The 14,015-nt window shown below is 37.9% G+C and overlaps 1 protein-coding gene across 1 annotated transcript in view; it reads right to left on the bottom strand.

Moving 5' to 3' along the window:
- Window positions 1-781: 781 nt before the first annotated feature.
- The window catches only part of KHDRBS2 (KH RNA binding domain containing, signal transduction associated 2), a 412,831-nt gene continuing 399,597 nt past the window's right edge, over window positions 782-14,015 (bottom strand). The window contains exons 8-9 of the mRNA XM_063291122.1: window positions 11,302-11,360; window positions 782-1,264 (exon numbers count right to left, since the gene is read on the bottom strand). Of these exons, the coding sequence (XP_063147192.1) occupies window positions 1,167-1,264; window positions 11,302-11,360 (157 nt within the window). The 3' untranslated portion in view covers window positions 782-1,166. The remainder of the gene's footprint in view (window positions 1,265-11,301; window positions 11,361-14,015) is intronic.

Below are 14,015 nucleotides of genomic sequence, written 5' to 3'. Positions count from 1 at the left end.
CGGGGAAACTCAACGGTTGAAGATCTAGCATTTAGACAGTCTAACACTGGTAAGCAATAATCTTACCTCTTTAAACTCCATTACATTCTCACGAGAGACATGCTAATACAAACGAATCAATCAGAGTGTGTGTTTAGCAAGATCAAGCTTAGAGGAGAATTTAAAAATCCATTTATTGTCTAAAGCCACGACTTTTTTCCCCATTAACATGTTATATACATTAGTGTCCGCTATTCATGAGTCATGTCACAGTTTAGTTGGTTAGCTTTTAAATTATTTAACAACCATAAGCTATTAATACAATTTTTAAAGTCTCGCACATAGTCTTAAAACAAACTTGGGTTCATTTATATATATTTTGTTTTTGTAAAAAAAAAAAAAGGGTTTATATCAAAAACATGTTTAGGCATCTCTTGAAGAAGAAATCAAGCAGGCATTTAAAGCTAAACACACGTAATTCCAAATTTAGTTTGTTACAAAAGTTTTCAGCTTTATTGACAAGTTATGGCAAACATATTTGACAAAATTATGTTTCCTATTTAGAGAAGCTTACACATGGAACTTTATGTGATTTGAAAAAAAATAATAAAAAACAAAACAAATACAGATTAAAACACTGGACAAATTCAGTTAGCTACATCCATACAGTAGCAGCTTGTTGTCAACCCCATCAAAACAGCATTTAAAATGAAATTTACAAACTTAAGCATTTTAAATCTAACTAACATATATTAAAAAGACAGGTTAAAACAGCTTATCTACATCTTGATTATCATCTGGTTCAGAAAAGTAATATTACAGTTTTAGCAACCCTAAATAAAAGCTCAACCTTAGTATGGGGACAGGGGTAAGAGATGCAGCTTCATGCTTCTTTTTTTTTCCTGTTTTGCTTTAAATTACACACAACAGTGAGGAACGACCAAGACAACATCATCTTGCTGAAAGGTTTAGTCAACGACTGCCAACAGTCTTTTAAAGTCCATGTCCTAAAATAATACTAATGCCAGTGTCACTCCATTCTGGAAACATAAGTAGTATACAGGTAATTATAAGCAGTAATTCCTAGGATAGAAAAAAAATGGGCTATTACTTGTCTTGTTGCCGTTTACGTGGAGACCACGGGTTTTTAATTGTCTTTAAGGTGAGGTCACAGATGTGGAGGACTTTCAATATCTACCATAGGGGTGTTCCCTGTAACTCCCTCTGGTTGACCTGGGAGGTGGTGCTTTTAGGCTGGGACGACTTATGGCCCACTCTTCTTGCGCTAAAACAGACAAAATAAAGAAGAAAGAGTTTACTTTATTTTGGTAGGCATGAACGTGAGGATCTGATCAAGCTATCCCCAAGAATGCATTGAGTAGTAGAATAGAAAACTAGCAGTATTTTCTGTTTCTAAGATCCAACTGCTAATGAAAGAAAGCTGACCAAAATTCTCTTTCCTCCAGTTTGCAGCACATGTAAATAACCAATTTTCTAGCAACATGATCAGCCCTAGAAAAGCTGTTCTTCTACCTTTGCCTATTCCAAACTTATTCCATACCTGAGCTTCTAATGTGGTCTGATTAACTGGATCAGGAATTGAGTCAGAAGTGGGCAACTGAAATATGAATGATTATCTGTTTTCTCATTCAACTAAAAAAAAAAGTAGAATGGAAATGATGTGAAACTTAGATAAGATTAAAGTGGGTTTCCTAATACATGCGGATAGTTCTGTGAATACACAAAAGTCTATTAATTCACACACACACACACACACACACACATTCATAGAGGTTATTTCAACAACAATAGTTCTCTGTATTAGCTCTTAGTGATGTTACTTTCACTGATGTGATGTTATCAGCACCTGGTTTCCTCCATGTTATAGTATATGAATAGCTGAAGGAATTCCAAGCAGTATTGGCTCTATACGTATGCCTCTGCTGCACTGCACACAGAGCAGTGTTAAGAAATCACCTTAAGGAGCAAAATAAAGATTAATTTCATCCTAGAAATATATTAACAGGGGGCAGTACAGACATAATTTATGGCTCTGCATAAAAAGTAGTGATTAGATAACTATATCCAATTAACAGTAACAATAATAATCTGAAATGTTAATTTATACTGAAAGCAATTTCTCAACATAGAATAACAAAGAATGTTCTGTGATATTGCTTGTAAAATATTAGCACAACTTTTCATTCTTAAATAGTATGTTCATTAAAGAGAATTGGAGCATGTACTGTATATCTAATTTTCTTGCATTTTAAAAGAAGCTATTTTTAAAAATTATCATCATCACCATCATAATCTTAATTTACTAAGGCTGCTTATTCCAAAAGATTCTGGGTGGCTTACAATATCCAGATATAAAATTAAAGGAGTTAAAAGCAATGTGTTTTTGAAATTGCACAGGAAAGCAAGGTTTCTTATATTAATGGACTATTTTCTTGTTGTGAAAAATAAAGTCTGCAATCCATCATCTCTGTCAGACTTTCTGGTCTATACGCTGACAATGTACTTTGCACCTAGTTGTGACTGAATGCAATAGGATGTACTTCTGATTAGACATACTTAGTATTGTGCTGTGAATGACTACTGCTATTTATAAAATTTACAGTGTAATTCTATATACATACATTTAGAAGTAACTCCCCTGAATAAAGTAGGATTTCCTTGCAGGTGAATGCATAGGACTGCAGCCTTAATTATCTACACCAGTGTTTCTCAACCTTGGCAACTTTAAGATATGTGGACTTCAACTCCCAAAATTCTGGGAGTTGAAGTCCACACATCTTAAAGTTGCTAAGGTTGAGAAACACTAATCTATACGCTAATTCTGTTGATTAAAAAGACATTAAGCACATTACCTGGTGGGCTTAGCTGAGTTTTTCTAGAGGCCAGTTTTCAGCTACTGAAAGGATTTGTGATGGTCCCCCCCCCCCTTCCTCCATCCCATTCCTGAGCTTTGCATTTTAAGCTATAATTCCCAGTACCTTGAAATACATTCCGTGGATGAACTCTCTTGGTATCTACTTGGTATCTTGACCAGGCCCTGCTCGCTTGCCAGTTTGTTCACACAGGTGCACAACTTTGATCACTGCTTCGATTCTTATGGGAATGAAGCCAGATACATAATTGTGCATCTTTTACCATTTTAACTCCCTAATTAAAATCTGTCCTACTTATATCAGGGTGTTATAACCAAAGAAGTCTCCCTTTTGAAAATGTAGAAGATGGACAGTGTACTTGGATTTTACTTTCTTTTCATAGCTAAACTGCATAGTTCAGAGCAGAATCAAGGGCGTCCACAGAGGGGATGACATTGCAGTGCATATGTGGAAGGGTGGAGCTGGTGTTGTGACATCATGGCACCTATTTTATCATTTTGGAGTCATTGTGGCTAGCTATGGATGTCTCTGACCAGTATTTAATAGTTTGTAGACATTGCTTCTCCTTTTTAGCACTTCTTCGACTGACCATGTGGACTTGCAAGGAAGTAAAAGCTGCTGCAAAAAGCTCTACATTGTTCTGAGGTGGACTACATTTTTGCTGTAAAAAGACAAAAACCAAGAATCTAGCAGCTTTATCCATTCTCAAAACTAAGAACAATCCCCTTCCCCTTAAATGGATCAGTGGATTTATGTGTGGGTATTTTATTAAAAATCCAGACACAAATCGGCCAGGATAGAATTCTGCCTTGCAAAGAGAACACTAAATTGGATTGGATTTAATTGTTCTGTTCTGCAAATCCCTAATTTCCTTCACAAAAAGTTTCTTTTCTTTGGGCGATTGTTCTTTCGAAGGAGATCAAAACTTTGTCACAGAAAAGATATGACAGGAAGACATTTGGGGGAGTAGGAGTTGCTTCCTTTGAAGAACATCCTATACTTGAAATGTGTGAGGCATGTTGAAGTGTTATTGTGAATAAATTAATTTTTCTAGCATTGCTTGGCATCTGTTTGACCTGAACATTCATTCCTCCCCCTTTCTTGTGATTCCAAATGCTGAATATTAGACTTGTCATATGCCCAGAGTTACAGACAGGATGCAAAAGATGTCAGGCTCTGTGGTAGGGGGAGGAAAGCATAATGTGCTCTATCCCTCTGTGTTGGGGTAATTTGGGAAAGAAAGGTAAAGATATATGTTTAAAAAGGCTGCATGACAGGCAGAAATTCAATAGACACACTTCTCCATCATGGAATGATTTTTCATATTACTTCTGCTTGTAGAACTTGAAAAGGTGAAGAAAATGGCAACCAATGTTAATAAAGGATTGGAGCAATTCCTCTACAAGAAAGCTTTTTAACTTGGAAACAATATGGGTGGAGAGAAAGACAACAAAAGCTCATAGTTTTAATATTTGTATTCAGGGCCATACAATAAAGCTGCCAAAGATTCAGGACAGATGAAAAGAAGTACAGGTAGCTCTTGCTTAGTGACCACTAATTCAGTGACTGTTCAAAGTTACAATGGCACTAACAAGGAGACTTATAATTGGTCCTCAAAATTGTGATCACAATTTGGGCACTTGGCAACCAGTGCGCGATTATGATGGTTGCTGTATCCCGTGGTCACGTGATTGCCATTTGCGACCTTCACTGCTGGCTTCCGACAAACAAAGTCAATGAAGAAGCTGGCAGGAAGTCATAAGTTGTGGTCACGTGATGTCACACGTAACAACAGCATGAGATTTGCTTAATGACCTCAACCAGAACTACTGGAACTGCCATTGTAAGTCGGTGAGGTCACATGATTTTTCGCTTTACAACTGCGTTGTTTAGCAACAAAGTTCCCAGTCCCAATTATAGTTGTTAGCTGAGGGCTACCTGTACTATAAAATACATTGTTAAAACTATGCAATCTCCTATTACAAGATGAAGTGATAGCCACCAATTTGGACAGTGTTAGCAGGGGATTAGACAAATGTGTGGAGTTTAAGGGCAACAAAATGGCTACTGTATGTTGTGACAGCCATGATAGATTTGTTATTTCTACTTTCAGAGGAAGTACACTGTCTGTTGCGGTATATGAGCTAATTGTGGTTTCTAACAGTCATCTTGAATAATCTCTGTGGGACCTCAGCACTAGACTCCTTTGGACTGACCCAGCATAGTTCTTATCTGTATCACTTGCCGGTATCTTCAGTTTAAATATTAAATACACTGTGAGGGATGATTCAGCTCTCTGGGCACATTGCCTTCCTGTACTGTTTCTTTACAAGCATATTATAATGCTCCCCATATACATTCATGCTGCTCCCTTCTGCAACAATCTGCCATTACCTTTAGAGTTCCTTCTTTCCTTTCCTCTGATAATGAGATTTGCCCTGGTTTTACTTGACTTTGCCACTGTTTGATCCTTGTCATCCTATCAGGTGTTTTTACTGACAGAATAAAAATGTCATTTGGTTAATTTTATCCCAACTTTCTAACTAATGGAGCAAGAATAGGAAACCCTGCAGATGCTGCCAAACTGTAATTCCCAGCAGCCACAGCCAGCATGGTAATTGCTGAAGCATGTTGTCATAACCTCCTGCTTGGATTAGCTCTGAAAAAGTCAAGTCACCATTCCAGAGAACTTTAGAAGAGAAAGGTTGCTGCATCTCTGCTGGTAAGCTATATAATAATTATAGGTGTTTATTGCTTTGAATAAAACTCCTGAGCGTAAAACTCCAGACTGCATTGTTCTTATGCTGCCTTCTGGAACTGAGCTGCCTGCATCGCAATGTACCAAAAGGACAGAACTGACCCTAAATCCAAAAATGAGACTTTTGGATACAGAAAGATACTTTTGGTTTGAACTACTTGGGTTAACTTAAACCATGTTTTACCTTACATTGTAAAGTTGGCATAAATTTCTAATAAACACTGGGTTTAACTAAAGAAAATGTATTTATAAAGGATCAAAGTCTTGCTACTCTTGTAGCCTAGCCCTATACAGTCCACATTAGACAGAGGTTATCCTGGAGGCTGTAACTTTATAATATTTGGAAGGCTGCGGGTTCTTCGTTTCTGTAAGAATTGCTGCTCATTTTCCTTTTAAACAGTATTATTTTTTTTATCTGTCCAATGTGATGTTAGCAGCCCAACCACAACTACATTCTGCTGGAAGGATTTATAACATACAATGGGCTAGTAGGATTCTATCGGTTTCAACCACAAAACTCTGTCTTGGTTGATCTCAATCAGAAGCCCTTGCACATGGGGTGGGGGGGGGGGCGCTATTGAAGCTGATTAACTATCAGGTTAGTTCCTAGGCCAGAGGAACCCTTTAGGCTAGTTGGAAGAAGTATTGGCAAGAAAACATGGGAAGAAGTTGGTCTGGAGTGGGGACACTTGGCAGCTACCCTGCACTGAGACTAGAGGTTGTATGGAAGGACCCTCTCTACCTTGAGTCAGAAGAATGGTGCAAAGGGTTTGGAAGAGACCAGAAGATACACAAGGTGGTGCAGAAATGAGAAAGAAGGAAAAAAAAGTAATAATGGCTACAACTTAATAAAAAAGTTATGGGAATTGTTTTAAAAGCACTAAAGAAACCTTTTATTAATAGGGATATTCCCAATGTTTTGTGTTTTCACTGAGTCAATACAACAACCCACTATTAAATGGGGAATACGAAGTTAATTGCCATTATTGCTGGCTGCCAGCCTCCTTGGTTTGTGATCAATTGACAATTACTGATTCTGACTTCAGCAATGTTACTTAAAATTCACATTGGCTCTCTTACATTATGTTTGCTAGGCTTTGGGCAAACTTCCTACAGGTACTAGAAGCATTGCTTTATCAAGTAGATGTAGAGCACATATTTAAAGAACATATAGAGGTCATGCAATAATATAATAAAAATAAGAGACATATATCTCTTCTAGATGCATGGTCTGGTAGCCAGATGGAAATACTGTATGTTACTTTTTAAGTTAGGCAATCCTTTATAAAAGGGTTTTAACATTTTAAGATATTAATTAATAGAAACTTGAACACCAGATGAGGATTGCTTGACATGCTAAAGTCTACAGATTGTGACTGGCTTTGATTGCTGAAATAGTATAGTTTTCTCTTGTTCTATTCGAATTCCAAGAAGTGTGGTCCTTAGTGTGAAGCCAGGGATTTTCCATACACCCTTCCTAACTCAAAGCTTGGAGTCTGGGATAGGGTATCTTTCCAGTGGTTGTATTGCCCTTTGCTCTTCGAAATGACACTGTGACTCCCATGCCATAAGGATGTTCAGCGTGTCCTGTTGTACTGTAATTTTTACATGAACCTGCATGAGGTATTAATCCAGCCACTCATAAAGGAATTCCCAGGGAGAAACAAATAATGGTACATCTCCTATCTTTTACTAGACCATAAAAGGACTATCACCCATAATGTTGCCCAATTCTGCCACACTGCTACAAGAGTGAGGCAACAAATATTGCCAAACAAAACTGCATTTCTTTGATACCTTTAAAATTCTTTCCCCTCCCCTTTGTTGCCTCCTCTTTAACCCATAGAACTTATTTTAATTGCCATTTTAATGTATATTTTATGTATTTTATGCATATATACACATGTTGGTCAAAGACTGTAATAAAGGTTTACCTACTTATCCTTTCAAATTGCTGTGACAAAAGAATAAGACCTATTTTGATCAAAAGGTGTGGGGAAGAACTTTCCCACAGTTGTACTGTGCTTTAAGGATATTCAGAGCTGTAATATTAGAAATGGGTGGATTTTCTTGTATATTTTGAAAACTATGGGTTTAGTCATAGTTATATGATACTCCAAGACCACAGTGCCAAAACAGCCCTCATTATCATCTTCTCCCTGGGACATTAAATGTGACAAAAGGGACATTAAATGTGGCAAAAGGGATTCTGGCATTTTGATTCTTATCCCACATGGCTGAATTTTCTTGGATAGTTTTAAAACGATGGCTATTCAATATAGAGCACTTGCTTTATATCAATTCTCATTGGTATCGAGACCAATTAAACATCGATCTGTCACTTTCATAAATTATTAGAAGATCAAAAGTGAAACTGAGCAAAATCCAGACCCAGTTGCTGAATTCACACACCATGTTTAACCGGTTAAGCATGTTGTGCAAACACTGTCACTCTATTAGCAGTGAAGCAGAAGGGGGTAGTTTAATGCAAAAATATCTGAGGAATCACACAACAGCTTTGGGGGTGGGGTGGGGAATGGCCACTGTCCATTTATTTATTTAATAAATTTATATGGCTGCCTATTTCATATACATGACTCTGGGCAGCTAATAATTAAAACAAAATAAAAACAGAGTAAAAACATAACCAAAAATTAAAAATATAAATAATGTAAAATAGCAGCTGAGAACAATCACAACATCCTACCTTCAATATAACCAAGAAATGGGCTCACCCACACTATCAAGCCCCAGGCTTGATGGTGGAGCCAAGTTTTCAGGGCCTTGTGAAAAGCCAGCAGGGATGGGGTAAGTCTGATTTCGGGGAGGGGGGGAGATGTTCCAAGGGGCAGTCACCATGGCAGAAAAGGACCTCTTCCTGGGTCCCACCAGATGGCAGTCCCTCATAGACAGGACCTGGATCATGCCTTTCCTGCTGGATCTAATGCAAAGGGTAGACACCACTGGGAAGAGACGGTCCTGTAAGTAACCTAGCCCTAATTCATGTAGGGCTATAAAGGTAACATCCAGCATCTTGAATTGCACCCAAAAGCATACTGGTAGCCATTGCAGCTCATGCAGCAGACATGTCACATGTGCCAAACAACTGGTACTCATAACTGACCACGCTGCTGCATTCTGCAGTGGCTAATACCAGTGTCTGAATTCTTTCCATTTAATTTCCCTCTTAAATTAGCCCACCACTAGTTTTAGTATTAATATCCATCAGCACTTCTGTATATACCTCTTTGTCTTTTAATGTGATAGCATTATGTTAGTAATGCTAGCTTTTAGCTGTCTTTGTATTTAATATCTAATAGATTTGATTGTTATTGGAATGGGTACAATTCTTACTGCATGTTGCTGAAATAGGACTACAAGATTTGAGTTTAGGTGCACTGGATGAAATGGACTGAGGCCCACAAACTATTATGCTGTGATAAATATGCTGAATCCTTGTGTGGTAAAAAGCTTTTTCTCTGGTCATTGTTGCAAGAAATTATTATAGCTGCTGTTAGTTTAACTCCATCCTGAGCACTTTGTTAAGTGATACATTCCCTTGGGTTTTTATCCATTGCTGCATATGCTGAATTCCAATCTTGAAATGGGGGCTGTCCTTCATACCTTCTCCACTATAACTCACCTCCAAAACTTACTCCAGAACTTTAATTTCCTGAATAGATTTGAAGGGGCTGCAGGGAAGGGTGAAATCCATTCCACCCTTGGTGTTCATTGTGTTGGGAGACAGTTGGATCTGATCCAGTTATTTTACTGGAACTTGTTTCCAACCAGTTGGACTACAATCAGGCACTGTCATCAGGAACTGTATGATATTCAGCAACATTATAATTATCCACCCCTTTTTTACAGACCTTCTTATGCCAAGCAAACAACCAGTGCATCATACTGTAAAGGATAGGAAGCAGGGTTTGAACAAACAAAACAAAACAAAAGCAAAAACAAACACTTTTATTCATGGATGCTGGCATTGCATCTGAACAGCCACAGATCGCACACCCCTGTGCTTCCCATATCTACTTGGTTACTGAAACAGACCTCAGTTGAATACAAGGGAAAGGAAGAGGAAGACGGAGATAAACTGAGCCAAATGAGACAGGGGGCATCACAAGAAATGGAGAAATGGAAAGTGGAGTTTATGAAAGAAAATACAATGCCCAGTGGACTCAGGAGTTCAGCTGTAACTCATCGTTATTGTCCTGTGGCTTTACAGATTCATTTAATATTACATGTGGAAGAAATGCCATTTTTCTTTTGCCGGTATCACTTTTGACATTGATCTATTAGGAAATCACGATTTTAAGTCAACTGTGAAGGAAATAAAACTTTACATAGGACAAATATACGCTCTGCACTTTGACAAACATAATTATTTTTGAAACTGTCAACCTACAGGAATATTTGTGCATCCTTTGGCTCTTGTCCTGTTCTGTTTATTTTCACAGGTGGTTTATTCACCTGCCTTCATGGACTTACTTGCAATATTTTAAGAAGATTATTTGTTCCAATTGAACAAAACCAAAGTTATTCCTCCTGGCTGTTTTAACAAACATTCCATGGCCAAAGTATTACTTTATAATGGTGAAGAGTTAGCTAAAATTAAAGTAATTTACAGATTCTAAAACATAGGAAACGTTTTGAGGTCAAATATTAGCTAGATAAAAATGTATTTCTACTGGCAATATGTTGCATAGATTTTTTTTCCAACCTCAGAAAGACACAAACGATTCAAAGTTAAGTACTTTAAAGCTGCAGTAATCCTGTAGTAAATGGGAAAGCAGGAGGTACTGTACATCTCCCAGCTGAGCCTGGAGAAAAATCTCCAGCTTCAGAGAGGATGAAATGACCTCAGAAACCTGCTCCTAAGCTTGGTAGAAACCTTGATAATTCTTATTACTCTGATAGCAGAGCTTTGCTGCTGGAGAGAAGGAAAAAGTGGTAGACTGGTGGAATTCCCAGGGGATATAAGGAGTTGCTTTGAATTGTCCTGTAAGAGATGGTTTCAAAGGAAGAATTAAGCACATGCTTAAATCTTTTTTTCAGTGAAATCAATTGGATTTAAAATATTTAATCTCAGCTGGATTGTGTCCTCCCTAACTATAATCAATTCCAGTTTGTGATTATTTTTGTAGTGTTAGGAAAACTAGTTGGGGAACCAATGGGTCAGTTTATCTAAAATGTATAGTTAAGCAAGATCTTGCTAAGATGGATAGTAGTCCGTGTTTACATGGTAACTAGTCCAAAAGCAACAACAAAATATTGCCCAGGCTATAACAAGATTCCATGAAATCTTGCTTTCTGTGGGGAAGAGGAGTATAAGACAGCCAGCTGGTATAAAACTGTTGTTACCACAGTAAATCTGATGTTTGGCATCATGCAATAGATTTGGACGCTAATCGGCATTTTCATCATTGCTTTTGAAAACTGATCTACCCCTGTGATTAATGTCATTGAAAACCTCTGATCAAAATGGATTTGTTCGGTTTTGTGACCTCAGTTCCACAAGTTACATTTTACTTCAGAATGACATAAATCAGCTTAGCCTGCCCTCTGGGAAAGCAGGAGAGGAAGAACGTACAAGTAATTTTGGGTTGTCACTGAATGATTGGTTTTCTGATTTCACACATTTACCAAAAATAGATCAAGCCTTACCGTAGCTGTCATACGTATCTTCGCTTGTTCCATGACCATAGTCATAATATTCAGGCAGACTGCAATAGATTTAGACAGCAAGTAAAAAGTTATTGCAAAAGGAAAATGACTAAATCTAAAGAAAATATTAAATACATTTGTTCTTTTTCTCCCTCACTCCTTTTATAAAAGCTACAATAGTGAACCATTAACTGTATTTTAAGAGAGAAAACTGAATTGAAAAATAAATGAACACAAAACACAGTCTGTTCCACCAGTCCTCTTTTTCTCTTAAATAAAAACAATTCTGATGGCACTTTGAAGATTTCAAGGTAAATGTGTGTAGCGAATATTTTCACTGCAGATTGCTGTGACATTATTTATACAATCAGTTTTTTTCATTCTCAGTTAACTTGAACTAAAGTTTCCAATTACAAGTTTGAACAATTCAGTTACAGTTTCTTCTGTGTGCATCTTTCTGTGTAAAAAGTGACCTTGAGAGTCTTGGAATGTTTGCCTTGACTTTGCATGCTACAAGTGTGCTTTCAATCCCCATGGGAAAAAGTCACATTAGACTCCAAGCTGTAAAGGACCGTGTGTGTGTGTGTGTGTGTGTGTGTGTGTGTGGATATAAAATTCATTGCCATCATCTCCCTATGCTTAGCAATAACTTCCTCATCAAATTTTCCCAATGAAGCACCCTTCATCATAGAAGAAATCTGTGCACCACACCACAGCAAGTAAGTCAGCAACACAAAGGACAATTTGGGGATACAAATCTTACAGCCTAGTTGCAGGAAGACACAGAAGAATAGTAATGTTGGAAAGGTTGTAAGCTTCACCAAAGGGAATCAAAAACAGCAGTAAAACAGTTTTCACAGTTAGAGCCCTTATTTCGAGTAAGAGCAATTTGCCCTGTCATTCTTCCCCTCTGCTGATCTTCATCAGTTTGTGACACCTGCCTTTTACAAAAGCTCGTGTTAATAACATAGCCAAACTATAATCAATGTTTAATGTTCATTACATTAAACTGTGTTTTGTTTTGTGAAACAAATGCCCAGTCTATCTGGCTTTATTTGAATGTGAAACTTCCAGAATCACTGTTATTTATTGAACAATTGCAATAAAAAAAGTGCTACAGTTGTAATTGTAGAATATTTGGAGTCTTGTTGCCATTCATTGCTTTGATTTGGAAAACACACATTTTTGTCCATGCATACAGTACACACACATATTGTAGATGTTTTGTATTCTGAAACAACAATCTAACACATCTTGGCAAGATAGAGCAACTCAATATATGCCATGGGAGCTTCCTTACTGAAACATCGAGAGAGCACAATTACTTCTTATGCAGTTGATAACAGGTTAATTCAAGTATACTGGACTATTTACATAGAGGAATACATGGTTTAAAAGGGTGACTCTGTTCTAGATTAAATTTGAATGTTTTTAATGCTAGTGATCCGCATCATTAATCTGATTGAAACTTCATGGCCCCTGCTCCCCATAATTAGGATTCTTTATTTATAAAGTCAGCTTGGACTGGACACTTCTTCATTCAGAGGTTGACCTCAAAGTGAAGAGTGTCCTTTATATTTACTCCAAGTATGATCCTCATTGTACATAGAAAATTCTGACCTACTGTAGTGGCAACCATTGTTATTTTGAGGAATTTAAGTGACATATTTTGATTTTTCTCCTTCACAGGAAGAAGCTTACAGTTTATTTTGAGTTATACTAATGTTTAGCTAGCTTGTTTTATTATTTCTGTTTGAAATGGGCGGGGGGGGGGGGGAGAAGAAAAAAGCCCAGGATTGTTTTTGTTAAGCACTAGCTCACCTGTAGGGCTTCCCAGGCTCTTGGATGATGTCACAAACAGGTGCCCCAAACCCTGGGAACTATCCCGTCAAGGTCAGATCCTGTAGCCTCCGTACCATGGAAACAGGGTCACAAGGCTTTAGGGCCAGACTTTGATAAAATCCTTAGGATTGCCTTTTTGAGTTTGGGAGCCTGTGCACAGAACTGCACGCTGGGTGCTGTGGAAATGGAGCCGCCCTGGGGTTTCTCCGCTGTCCTTGTTAAGGTGCTCCTGACAGCCTATGGGAGAGCGGGTATCAACTTGCTTGGTATGCAGTGATTCTTCTCTCCTTATGCTATGCTTTTTATGCTTCTGTTTAGTCTGCCTGAACTGTGTTTCGGTTTAGATTTGTTTGCTTAAGTTTATAGTAAAGCTTAAAATCTCTTTATCCACTGGTGTGCTTATTGTCTCTGGATCTAAAAGAACCAATTGTCTGGGCACCTGATCACTGCCTGGACACTTGGCAGAACACCTACAGTAGGCAAGGCAGTTTTCCATCAATATTTGGAGATAAAATAAGCACTGCAAATGCTTCCTCACCTGTCCTATTCATAAGGGATAAATCCACAGTGAGGGTTGTGTCTCAGCATTGCTGTCCAACAACTAGAGTGCACAAAACCACACTTCCATATCTTCTGGCTTTTTAATATGATAGTCAGAAGCCCCTGAGATAAGATGTGGCAGCCATCTCCAGTGCCACTAGTCAGGTTCTGCTTGAATTGGCATGTTTTAGACAATAAATAATATCCTTAAGGAGGGTGTGTATATTATGTTGGTTGTAAACCATGGCTTAGAAACGGAGATGAGCACCGCCCCCTAGAGTCGGATTCGACTGGACTTTACGTCAAGGGAAACCTTTACCTTTACCTAAACC

Source organism: Candoia aspera, chromosome 1 (genome assembly GCF_035149785.1).
Source record: "Candoia aspera isolate rCanAsp1 chromosome 1, rCanAsp1.hap2, whole genome shotgun sequence".
In the NCBI taxonomy this organism is placed as follows: domain Eukaryota; kingdom Metazoa; phylum Chordata; class Lepidosauria; order Squamata; family Boidae; genus Candoia; species Candoia aspera.
The sequence above is the reverse complement of the archived record's forward strand: the minus strand, read 5'-3'. Positions and strand labels throughout refer to the sequence as shown.